General features: G+C 40.0%; 1 protein-coding gene across 4 annotated transcripts in view; it reads right to left on the reverse strand.

The window, feature by feature from the left end:
* Positions 1-13,837, reverse strand: part of DSP (desmoplakin) — a 198,658-nt gene that overhangs the window by 26,142 nt on the left and 158,679 nt on the right. For all 4 annotated transcript variants that reach the window (XM_069217283.1, XM_069217275.1, XM_069217266.1 and 1 more), the window contains exon 22: positions 11,574-11,672. In XM_069217283.1, coding sequence (XP_069073384.1) covers positions 11,574-11,672 — 99 coding nt within the window. The remainder of the gene's footprint in view (positions 1-11,573; positions 11,673-13,837) is intronic.

Raw genomic sequence — 13,837 nt, forward strand, 5'->3', positions numbered from 1 at the left:
AATAAGGAGGGGGTCCATCACAGACTCTCAGCCCTGAGGACTACTACCTACCCGGGGCCAAATTGAAACAAAGGAGGGGGTCTGCACAGCCCCCCTTCCTGGAGCCATACATGACCCTGGGGACCGCCACCCCCTAGGGCCAGGTCCTGCTACCTCCTCAGGTGCCCACCCTGGGGAGGTAGCTGTCTGCTTTTACTTGGCAGGAGCTGACAGCTCCAGCCAAGCAAAAGCAAACACAACTCTGCTTTTAGCAAGCTGGAGCTGTCAAACAGTAGGGCAGACATTCTGCACAAAATGGTGGCCTCCTCATGGATAAATTTACTGGGCATGATTCAATATGGCATGATAGTCATTTGACAGAAATCAAACCTCAACGCGAAGCACTTACAGATATAAACAAAGCAGGTGCCCAGGTTCCAGGTCCACTTCTGTAAGGTAGTAATCATCCTAATTTCTTGCGCATATTCAAGGCAAAGCAAGTGTTTTTTCTCTGCATTTTCACCTTGAAAGGGTTTCTGTAATCCTTGATGAAGGTGTTTGAGCCTTGCTTTTTTCGAGCACAATATCTCATGAACGGACTGTGATGAGTTGGTACTTTCTTCTCAACTGTTGCTGAGATCCAATTCTCGCTGTGCACGACCTAACATGGGGTTGGGAGGTTAAAAGGGTGTGGCTGCAGAGTTTTGCCATAGGCCAGGCCCTGCAGCCAACCGCACACAGTCAAAGGTCGTTCGTGACACAGATTTGGGTGGGGTGGTTAACCCCACCCATTGGTGCGAATTGTTGGATTAACATATAGTAATTAAAATTACTTTACAATAAAAATCAAAGGTTACAGGGACGTTATAGTTAGACTCACATTTTAAAAATACAAAAAAACATAGAAATTCAGCTGTTTCTGTTATTTCAAGTAACTATAACTCGTGCCCTAAGGTAACTAGCTATAACTTGCGCCCTCGCCATGCACTGTCAATAACCTCAGATATTACAGCACTCATGACATCTTTTGGAACATCATTGATAATATCACTGTATCATTTGTTGTAAAATTATTCATTAAAAAACTGTGCATGGTGGGGGTGCAAGTTATAGTTACCTTAGAGCACAAGTTATAGTTACATGAAATGACTCTAACAGCTGAATTTCAATGGTTTTGTATGTTTAAAATGTGAGCATAACTACAACGTTCCTGTAACCTTTGTTTTCCTCTGTGAATGTATATGGGAAATGTTACTTACCCAGTAGACATCTGTTCATGGCATGTAATGCTGTAGATTCACATGCTTTGCATAAGTATGCCATCTAGTGTTGGACTCTGAGTGTTACAAGTTGTTTTTGTTTGAAGAAGGCTTTAAAGTCACAGGATCGAGTGACTCCTCTCGGTGATACTGCACATGGGCATCGAGTCCTTTGTTAGATTGTTTTCCAGCAGGAGGGTAAAGTAAAGAGTGTGTAAGTGTTTAGCAGATATATAGTAAAGAAAATGAGATGTTCATGCAATGTATATACATATTTACAATATATAGTACTACAATGGCCACAGGTTTCCAGGGAGGAGGAAGGGTGCATGTGAATCTACAGCACTACATGCCACGAAGAGATGTCTATTGGGTAGGTAACATTTTCCGTTCAATGGCATGTATAGCTGTAGATACACATGCTTTGCATAGATTGAAAAGCAGTCCCCACCCTAAAATAAGCAGTGGCTAGCCTCTAGGAGTTGGAACAGTTTGAAATAGTGTTCTAAGCACTGTCTGTCCAACATTTGCTTGTTGGTGAGATAATATCCACAAAGTAGTGTTTAGCGAATATGTATGGTGTAGACCATGTGGCAGCTTTACATATGTTTGCCATTGGTACATTTCCTAGGAATGCCATTGAAGCTCCCTTCTTTCTAGTGGAGTGTGCTTTTGGGGTTACTGGTAACTGTCTTTTAGCTTTAAGATAGCAAATTTGAATGCACTTTACTATCCATCTGGCTAATCCGTTTTTTGAAATAGGATTACCTTTGTGAGGATCTGAGAATGCCACAAAGAGTTGTTTGGAATTTCTGAAATGTTTTGTTCTATCTATATAGTACATGAGGGCTCTTTTAACATCAAGTGTGTGAAGAGATCTCTCAGCCACCGAATCTGGCTGTGGAACGAAGACTGGCAATTCCACTGACTGATTGATATGAAAAGGTAAAGCTACCTTTGGTAGGAATTTTAGACTTGTTCTAAGAACTAATTTGTCTTTATGGATTTGAAAGAAAGGTTCTTCTAAAGTGAACACTTGAATTTCGCCAACTCTTCTCAAAGAAGTAATCACTACTAAAAAAGTGACTTTCCATGACAGAAACTGTAGAGTACGGGAATGCATGGGTTCAAATGGTGGCCCATAAGTCTTGTGAGTACAATATTAAGATTCCATACAGGGGCTGGAGGAACCCTAGTGGAATAATCCTTTTAAGACCTTCCATAAAAGCTTTTATAACAGGAATCATGAACAGGGAAGTATGTTGTCTATTTTGAAGGTAAGCAGCTATAGCTGTTAAATGAATCCTTATAGAGGAATAGGCCAAATTAGATTTTTGTAAGTGTTACAAATAACAAACAATATCCTGTACTGAAGTTTTAAGTGGATCAATATTTTTGGGTTGACAATGGTAAATAAAACGCTTCCATTTGGCTGAATAACATTGTCTACTTGTGGGTTTGCGTGTTTCCTTTAGAATATCCATACATTCAGATGGAAGTTGTAAATAGCCAAACACTATGACTTCAGGAGCCAAATTACCAGGGTTGAGTATGCTGGGATTTGGATGTCTTATTTGGCCTCTTCTTTGAGTTAACAAATCTAGTCTGTTTGGTAGTTTTTGATGTGGTACCACAGACAGGTCCAATAGTGTTGTGTACCAATGCTGATGTGCCCATGTGGGAGCTATGAGAATTACGGTGAGTGAGGTTTGTTTCATCTTTTTTATCAGAAATGAAATTAGTGCAAGAGGTGGAAAAGCATAAGCAAATATCCCTGACCAGTAGATCTACTGAGCATTACCATTGGATTGAGGGTGTGGGTACCTGGATGCAAAGCTTTGGCCTTTTGCATTTTCTTTTGTGGCGAAAAGGTCTATGTCTGGGGTTTCCCAGATTTGGAAGTATTGTTGAATCACTTGTGGGTGAATTTCCAATTCATGAACTTGTTGCTGCGTCTTGCTTAAAAGGTCCACTAGTTGATTGTTTATCCCTGGAAGATACTCTGCCAGTAATTGAATCTGGTTAAGAATTGCTTATTTCCAAATTGTCTGTGCTAAGAGGGACAACTGAAATGAGTGTGTCCTCCCCCTGTTTTTGCAGAAAATACATTGTGGTCATATTGTCTGTCCTTATTAACACTATCTTGTGTGTGATTTGTGTCTGAAAAGCTTTGAGTTCTAGGAACACTGCTAATAATTCCAAGTAGTTTATATGATAAGTCTTTCAAATTGAGTCCCATTCCCCTTTTATAGTGAGGATGTTGAGATGGGCTCCCCAAACTATCATTGATGCATCTGTTGTAATTGTGGTCTGAGGCACAGGGTTCTGAAAGGGCCACCCCTTTGATAGGTTGGTGTAAATCCACCATTGCTGAGAGCGGTGAGTCTGGCAGTCCAACAACACTAGATCCTGAATTTGACCATGTGTCTGAGATCATTGTTGAGAAAGACACTGCCGTAGTGGTCGCATGTGTAATCTTGCATTGGGTACTTTTGCTATGCATGAAGCCATCATTCTTAATAGTTTCATCATCAACTTTACTGTACAAGTGTGGTTGTATTGTAGTTGAGATATAAGATTGTGAAATGCTTGAATCCTCACTGGGTTTGGGTATGCTAATCCTGATTGAGTGTTCAGAACTGCTCCCAGATACGGTTGTAACAGTGATGGCTGCAGATGAGATTTGTGGTAATTGATCGTGAATCCTAGATTGTGTAGGATGTTTATTATATATTGAGTATGTTGTTAACAAATTTGAATTGTACTGGCTTTTATAAGCTAGTCGTCCAGATATGAGAAGACATGTATGTGTTGTCTTCTGAGGAATGCTGCAACCACCACTAAGCATTTGGTGAATACTCTTAGTGCTGTTGTTACCCCGAATGGTAGCACCTTGTATTGGTAGTGATTTCCTGCTATAACACATCTTAGATACTTACGATGTGCTGGATGCATGAGAATTCGGAAATAGGCATCCTTGAGGTCAAATGCTGTCATGTAATCATGTTTTGGTAGCAGGTGAATGATGTCTTGTGGAGTGGCCATATGAAAGTGTTCTGAAAGGATGTATAGATTCAGGGATCCGAGATCAAAACTTGGTCCTAAGAGTACCATTTTTCTTTGATATAAGGAAGTATACTGAATATACTCCGGATCCTTGTTGGGATAGAGGCACTATCTCTATGGCTCCTTTGAGTAGTAATAATTGTATCTCCTGTTTTAATAAAGTGAGATGTTCCTGAGTAAGTCTGTGTGAACAAGGGGAAATGCTTTTTGGAATAGAGATGAGTTCTAGGCAATAGCCATGCTGGATAATTGATAGAACCCACTGATCTGTGGTGATGTTGTACCATTGTGGGTAGAAATCTGCCAGTCTTCCTCCCACAGGAGATGTATGCTCTGTGGGGATTTGTAAGAAGTCACTGTTTTGTTGAGGTAGAGGAACCTCTGGGAGAGGCTAATTTACCTCTTCCTCTATAACTAGATCCTTTATAAGAGCCTCTGAATTAACTTCTGTTATAGAAGTGGGGCCCTTGTTTTGTTGTGGGGTGGATGATTCTGTGGTTGAGGGTTTGAAACCACCCCTAAATTGTGGCCTAAGAAAAGTGCCTCTAGTGGGTGTGGTGTGTAATGCACCCATAGTTTTAGCTGTTTCGGAAGACCTTTTTAGGCTTATCTGTTGTGGTATCAACTTCTGCCCCAAATAAATGTTTAGCAAAGGTCATATTTAATACGGCTTGCGGTATATCTGGCTTAAATCCTGAAGCTCTTAACCATGCATGTCTCCTAATAATTATCCTGGTGTAGACTCCCCTTGCAGCTTTATCAGCTGCATCAGTAGCACATTTCATTGCATTATTAGAAATAGCCTGTCCTTCTGCTGCTATTTGTTGTCCCCCTTTTTGATGTTCCGGTGGAAGATATTGTAACAAGTCTTCCATCTGGCCCCAATGAGCCCTATCATACCTTGCTAGGAGTGCTTGTGAATTTGCAATCCTCAAGTAGTTGGCAGCTTGAGTAGCAACTCTTTTACCTACTGCATCAAATTTGTGACTTTCTTGTCTGAAGGAGGAACATCTCCTGCAGACTGGCTACTGGTTTCTTTCTTGCTGCACTTACCACTATAGAATCAGGTGGTAATCATGCCCTAATAAAAACTGGATTGTAGGGTACAGGTTTGTACTTTTTTGTTTAAATCAACCCTGGGTGTAATGATTCTTGCTTTTACAGGCTCTTTAAAAATGTTTTCAGCATGTCTAAGCATGCCTGGAAGCATAGGGAGACACTGGTACTCCTTGTGAGTAGATGTTTAAGTATTAAACAAAAATTAATCCTTAATAGGATCTGTATACAACTGTACGTTATGATACGCAGCTGCCCTGGCTATAACCTGATTATAAGCAGCGGTATCTCCAGTGGGAGATGGCCTTGCTGGGTATAAATCTGGGTCATTAGGGAGAATGGGATCTGTGTCATATATATCCCATGGGTCTACCTCTCCTTGTGGATCAGTTAAATCATCCCTATGTGGTGATGTAGATAAGGCCTGTGGAGAGAACTGTGTTGAATGTTTAGGTGAAGGTGGTGGTGGTGGGGTCGAAGGAAGGGAGGGAGAATGTTGTGTTGAAGGCTAAGGTTGTTGCGTCGTCTTTTGTTTCTCCTTCTTTTTAAGGACTTCGAAAGGTGGAGACCCAGTGTCTAAAGTCTCTTGAAAAGTCAGTTTTCTTTTAATTGTTGGAGGAGGAGAGGCTATGATCCTTCCTGTTTCTTTCTTTATAGGAATTTTGCACTGTTTAGCGCCCATAACTTCTAAAATAGGTTGTATCTCCGATGATTCCTTAGTAGCTGAAGAGTGTTTACTACTGACAGCTTTTGATTCCAAAGGCTTGTACATGGAATGCTTAGCTCAGACCGAAAATGTCGGCTCCGAAAGTGCTGTTAATTTGTTTTGCTTCGAGGTGGAAAAATCTGATTTTTGGCTCGGTACCGAAACAGATGTGGCAGGCTGTTTGGAATATGCCAAAGGCACTTTGGTCTTTTGTTTTGGTGCTGAACCCGAGGGTTGGTCATCCGAAGCTAGTTTTCAGGGCCAACCGTGGCCCGCAGGCAGTGACGGACCGAAGACCGATGCAGGAGTCTTTTTAATAGTGTTTGTTTGGTGTGACTGGGCTGGTGTACTCACGTACTGTGCCGGTGGGATGGATTGGCTGTTGACATTGGAATCTCGATCTGAATCCGAATCTGCAATGGAGACTGTTACAAGCTATCCTACTTCTTCTTGCGAGTGTTCATCTCAGAAGATGTCTTGCTGTGTGTTCTGATGACTTGGACGCCATCTCCATTCGACGCGCCCTCCGGTCTCGAAAAGTCTTTTTGGATTGAAACGTTGTACAAGCGTCGCAATTTTCTTCTTTGTGTTCCAGAGACAGGCATAGATTGCACACCAAGTGCTGATCGGTGTAGGGGAATGTGGCATGACATCAAGACAGAATCGAAACAGAGTCCGTTCCATCAGCCTAACATTGTTCGACTACAACATGTCAAAGTAGGCCCTGAGAGGGCACGGTTGCCTCTAAGGGCTTGTAATAGACCCTGATAACTGCCATCGGATCGACTATAAGAGTGGAAAACGAGATCTAAACTATACCGACGTTTATAGAATGTTAGAGGAAAGTTCAGAAGATACCGAACTGAGATGTACCGGAGCGAGCAGGAACACGTCCGAACCTGAGGCAGAAAGAAAACAATCTAGCAAAGGACTTTATGCCTATGCGCAGCATCACTGAGTGAAGGAGTCACTTGATCCAGAGACTCAGAAGCCGTCTTCAAAGAAAAACAACTTGTAACACTCCAAGCCCAACACTAGATGGCGGACTTATTCAAAGAATGTGTATCTACAGCTACACAAGCTATCGAACATATATATATATATATCACTTACTAATACATATTTAACATTATATATAGGTATATATATACATATAGAGAGAGTTAAAATGATACATTACTAAGTACTTAATTTATGTTGAAATTTATATAAAACAAATGTGCAATACATTTTATTTAAAAACTTAGGGCCTGATTACAACTTTGGAGGAAGGTGTTAATCCGTCCCAAATGTGACGGATATACCACCAGCCGTATTACGAGTCCATTATATCCTATGGAACTCGTAATACGGCTGGTGGTATATCCGTCACATTTGGGACGGATTAACACCTCCTCCAAAGTTGTAATCAGGCCCTTAAATTATAATTATTTAAAAAACAAATAAATTAATGTAACAACTTAAAATGGATTGCATATTAAAAATAAAATGGTTAGTGAGGGCGAAATTTGTTTAAATTGTTTAAAATGATTTTTAATTTAAAGTAATATATTGAAAGTACTTAATGCACATTAAATTTAATGTTTTCATGTCACTAAACATTTTATTGTATTAGTGGTAGTTAACTAATAAATATTCTGCACTAATTTATAGTTAACATTGAATTATGTTTTACATATTTTTAAAGAAAGATAAACTTTAATAATTTTCCCTGTACTTTCCCATAACAAGATCTCCACACGGTGGTTGAGCTCTCTACCTCTGTGTGCAAAATTGCTAGGATTAACTTGACATTTTGGAATCCGGCTGTAGGAGGCTTCAGCCCTTGCAGGTACAAATCTACACTTGAAAATGGAGAACAGCAAAAAAGTATAGTTACTCTTAGCTGTGGTAGTAAATAAATACAGAAAACATATACGTGTATTTACAGTTGTGAATAGCCCTGCTCAAGAAAGCAATTTGTAAGGGAAAATTCCAATCCTGATTCGTAGAATCAGGGTTGGTGAGTTTTACCTTCACAAAGTTCATTTGAGAATGCAAAAATTCTACTAGAGAGGTGAAATGTCTGAAATGGCATTGTTTGTGACTATATGTGGGTGAGTGCATCTGAAAAAGCTGAGAAACACAACCTCACAGATTTGTAGGTATTCATGTATCTCTGGCAAGTAAATTCCCATCCTGGAAATGTGCACAAAATTGTTTTTCCAGATTGGAATGGGGATGGTATGACACAATTTTGAATTGGGGTCTAGGAGACTGGAATTCTCTGGTGGGGAAATAATTTCCTTGCTAGTGAAAAAAGTACACAGATATTAGAATTTGCGACTTGTGGTAATTCCTAATGTATACATGTTACACACTGCTGTAAATCAAATAAATCTACAAATATCATAGATTTCCTTGAAAACTCTTCAAATCTTTTGCAAATAAAAAAAAAGTTCCAAAGTTGCCCCGAATGAATAAATTATGTTATCATACATGCCAACAGACCTGATTCAGGCAGGAGATTCCCAAAATGTTAAGCCATAAAGCTTTATTTTAACTGTCTCCAGCCTGAAATGTCCTCCGCTTCAATAGAAGTAAATGATGAAAATCCCTTCCCCGATTTTGTTTATCAAAATTTCAAAATCTCACGTTATCCTGTTCTACAATTTTGGCATGTGTGTGCTATGCAGGTAAATTTCCAACATTTGCACGGATCCGTTAATGACTTCAAGTTACTTCAACCAACCCATACTAACATTGCGCCCAATCACCTATATGGATTTTCCTGTTTCTATGGAGGTGAAGCTCCCCTCTTTTTAAATCACGACACGGGTGGCATATTTAAATACTTTTCATTTTAAGCATTATGTTTCAATTTTTTTTTATCTGCCCAGAACAAACACTGACACCCATCAAAGCTTGTGCATTTATTTTTCCAAAAGCTTACACTATACAAAGTAATCCCAAAACTAACGTATAAACCTGGGGTGTATAGGACACAAGATGGGCATCTAAAAAAAGAGCATATATATAGCCCTGTTTTCTACTATGTTCAACACTAGGAATAGCTTTTACATGAACCATTATTCAATGTCTGTTAAACTGTAAAAAAAAAAAGAAAAAAAAAAGATAATAATACTAAAGAATGTGCCACAATTTTTCTTTGCTTGCCACATAATTTAGTCAAACCTGTCGCATAATTTGTTCATCTACTGACACATAATCAAAGTGGAACATAGTTGGGGCCACTCATTCAAAAAGGAGCTGTTGTAGACAGAAAACGTAGCAGGCTAGATGATGATGGAAAGAATAGGTCTTTTGGTAACAAATGAATTTACTATTTTATTTAATTTATCATGGTTTTTAAAGATAGCAAAGAAATTTACTTATTTTTTAACAAAAGACACTGGGATTTAAGAACTGAGTTATTTGCATTAGGTTTAAATGGAAGGCCATCTCGCCTTTCATACTATTTCCCCATTTTTCTATCATATTCATGTTCCTTATCAGGAGATAAAAAAATCCTTTCTGAGAGATGCGTACATTATCACAAAGTAGGTTAGTAGTGATGGTGACGATTCTAAATCATCAAACTGCCAAAAAGAGTGCACCCATGCTTTTCCTGGTCCTTATGAATATGCTTGCAATGCCATCTAGGAGGGTAGCACAAAAAGGACAACTAATAACAGTTTACGTGGCAGTTACGTCCTAGCTCAAACACAAAAAACTTCTGTACCAAAGAGCCAAGGAGCTGCAGGATCTTACCATTAGCACAAACACACAACAAACATACATATAGTCTCAAAAAAGGAGTATTTCTATACAGAGTAACAGGTGTCCAGGCTGAGTAAAACTTCACATTAAAAAGAAAGTTGAAACATTATTTAGACTAGCCATTTGGAATAAGTTCCACTCTTTGGGTGGGAAAATATCCAAAGGTAAACTACTGAAATTATCCATGCGCTCTTAACACCCTGGTATGTTTGAAAATCGAATTTAATGCTGCAAGTACAGAAGGCACCGAATACCTGGAAGGGTTGGGTAACAAGGCACTGTTCCAAGATCTGGAGATGTGTTTAGCTTTGTCCTGGGTAGGCAGGGGAGTAGTTTGAAAATTAAATTATCCATCCATCCACCTTTCCTTTCACCCATCCAGCTTTTCACTCTTCTCAATCTATGCATTCTTCTGTCCTTCACTGCTCACTTCACTCTTCCATCCAACCTTCGGTCCTTTCATCTACCCATATTCTTCCCTCTTCATTTCCTACTTTTCTTTCACATTTCACTCCTTCCTTTCAACCTTGTTTCTGTTCTTATTTACTCGCTTTTCTCTCATCTGTTTCTTTTCTTAATTTTCACTGTCATGCTCTTCTTTTCAATGTGTGCCACTCTGTGTGTTTTCCCCTATGTTATTCTCTTTGTCTGACTTCTTCCCTGTGCATACCAGCCCAAGGCCCACAACTCTCTTTTATGGTATTCCCACACACTGTTATGACAGGAGACGTTAGAGGCCCACAAACACCTAATTAATACTTAAGCGGGCCCATTTACCACAACATCTGGCCCATTGGCAAGCACTCCCTTAATTGTCATCGCTGTGGATAGATCATGGGCGGAATATTTGTGCCAGCTGTTGAAATAAAGCTTTGGATAGCATTTTTTCCAGCAAAGAAATGGCATTTTGACCTAAGGCCAGAAGGAAAGAAGCAGAGATAAATATGTAAGTTGCATTTTCTGTTTTAAGAGCCAAAAATTACTCCTGGGTGTTTGTATGCCTTCCTGAAATGAGACACAGATTTCTTTGTAGTGTACTTTGCTTATTCAGAGAAGGATGGTTCTGGAGGATTATTGTTGTTTTTCATGGTGTATTAGCTGCTCTTCTAAACTGTGGAGCAGTCTTTTGGTTAATTGAAGGTCCGCACCCAAGTTTAACCAGCTTAAATACCATTTTCCTTTTTCAGTATAAAATTTTTAGAGGCCTTAGGTCACTGGAGGCTTGTAAGTGGTAACTAACTTATTTTTAGGGTAGACAGTATTTTGAAAATCTGCACATGGGAGAAATACAACTGAGAGGAGTTTAAAGTGTCAGTATGGTTAAGGCGCAATCCTTGAACGGTATCACATGTGGCCTTTATATTGAGTTTTGGGTCTGTATTATACAGATCAGGATGAGAAAATGGTTGATAGAATATTTTGATTGTAATAAAGAACTGGAACATTTTATAATCAAGAAGTCAAGGGTGTAATGGCCTTCTTTGCAAAGTGCAGACAGATGTCTGACACAGGAGTGTGGTGCACGTGGGGGTGGCTTGCCAAAATAGGTTAGAAACACTAGTGATATTATGCTGATGTGGGGAGAATGTGAAAAGGTTGAATATACCTACCAATATGAGAAACATAGATCATAATGAGAGGAGTGCTTAGAAGACAAAAAACAAAACAATACATTCTCCTTTGAAAGGGGAAGCAGAAGAAAAACAATAAGACTCCAAGTATCCAGGCTGATTTAAGGGGTACCTTACCTTTATGTCTTCCATGTTCTTTGACATTTCATTCAGGAATTTATAATAATCCCCACCTCTGGTGAGAAGTTCTATGTAACGACTCTGAATGTCTGCAGCCTGAAGGAAATAAAATGCAAAGGAGTCAAACTATCAGTCTTAAAAATATAAATGCAACATTCTTCAATGTGAAACAAGAGCATGTTTAAGCGAAGCGAGCTAGATAAATAAAAGGCAATATATCTATCAATAACAGATCATTTACTTGAGGAGCATGGATAATTTACCTATTTAGGCTTATTAAAGGACAGAGTTAGGCATGTAATGCATGCACAGAGCCAGTAACTGAGCAACACACTCAAAAAAGAAATCTGACACCAACTTATAAAAATAACGCATTTTATATGAATTTAGTCACCATGATCATCAAAATCAGGGAAGTAATTTTCGAGAATTGAATTTTTATACGTTTCAATGTTGACAGTGCAATTTCTGGAGTGGTAATGTTATCCTACGGGGAAAACATATGCTGCATTCAGGCACTTAACAATGACTTGCAGAGCTGTTCTTCTGGAGTTAAGTTAAGCATGTGGCAAGGTCCTAAGCTGTACCAACAGGTCACTGCGGGAGGCATTGAGGAGTGTGGGTGCAGAGGATATTTTCAGCGTTGGGTGCCCCTATGTTATCCTATGGGAAAGAAACAGACACTGCATACAAGTGCTGGACAATGACTTACAGGACTGTCCTTCTGGACTTGAGGTGAGTATGGGGCAAGGTCCAAGGCCACAGCAACAGGTCACCACAGGAGTTGTGGGTGCAGAGGTGTGTTACGGCGTTGGGTGTCCCATTCACTTCAATGGAGATCGGTCTGGTCAGAAAATGTCTGCAAGCTGGGACTAGGATGCCAGTCCAGGGGAACCCATTGGGAGGCTTGACGCTTGAGACCTTCAGGCATGTAGGGAGACCACTGGCCCTCTTCTCCTCAGGCCTGGGGCTTGGGTGCAGTGGTGTCTTTTGGTATCGGGTTCTGCTCGTGGTTGGAGGAGGCCTGCAGAAAGAGGATGCAGGCTGGGTCGGGAAGTCCACTGTGCGGGCTAAGACTCTAGAGGTTCTGGGGACCATACTGGCACTGTTGTCCCACTTCAACTCAGGCAAGGGGGCACAGGTGTAGTAGTGCAGTCTGGTGTCAGGTTTTGGCAGTCTGGAGTCCCTGTGAATCTTCGGTGCCGGCAGGGTGCACTAAGTGCTGACCAACCCCGCCAGGCCACCCCCGGTATTTGCGTTTGCTTATAAATTTTACTGGTTGATCCCTATGAGGCGTCGATACACAAATAGTATTGGGCTCATTAACTGTGTAATATTTTGCCGTCGGCTTACGGAGGAGGTTTGCAACCCTCTGGTTTTGTGAGTGCAACAAGTTTGTTTTAAAAAAGGTACGGCATACTAGCAGTCACGGGAGGTGTTGGGAGTTCAATCCTTTCTCTCTTTCTCACATTAAACACAGAACGAGGTCCCCCACCACACCCCAGTTACCTTTCTATGTAGGTTGTAATCCTTCCTGCATGAATACAGCGTGGACTGTGATACCGCCACACAATCACTTTGGTGCTCTTTCTCATGGACTTATACATATATATTAAGATGACATGTATGATACACATGCTTTTTTTGTCCTGCTCTAAATAGTATTCTTTACTTGAGATGGCTCTGGAACACCTCCCGCTTTTTGTCTTTTGTGCACAAGGTGGTGAAATGGGGGTCCGCATTAGGATAACATATATGCTTGACTGTAAGTATTTTTGTTTAATTGTTTTTAAAGGAATAAACATGCCTTATATTCTCCCGGAGGCCAGCAGCAACCATAGCTTAAATGCGTTGACATCATCTTTTGTATAAGGAGTCCGCAATGAAAAATAAAGAGTTCACAATAAGAGATAATTAAGACCATCATCCAGAATCCGCATTGGGTATGAGAGAATTTGGTTGTTTGGCAAAGTCTTTTCATATATGGACTACCTTATAGATGGACCAAATAGATGGAACTGGATATATTTGGACATCGCTCTTCTAGTAAGATGACTGTATTATAAGGATTTGCGTGGAAAAGGGTTAATTTTTAATGTCAACTGCACAAGGGAGTGGTAGTTTGTTGCTTAATATTGTAAGGCCATAATAAACGTTTTGTATTCGTTTTTTTCTCACAGTGCCTGTGTTTAACCTTGTGAATGTGAAAAACAGAAAGAGAGGTGAATAATAAGAATTGGTCCGATAATAATTAGGGTATT

This window comes from Pleurodeles waltl, chromosome 2_1 (genome assembly GCF_031143425.1).
Source record: "Pleurodeles waltl isolate 20211129_DDA chromosome 2_1, aPleWal1.hap1.20221129, whole genome shotgun sequence".
In the NCBI taxonomy this organism is placed as follows: domain Eukaryota; kingdom Metazoa; phylum Chordata; class Amphibia; order Caudata; family Salamandridae; genus Pleurodeles; species Pleurodeles waltl.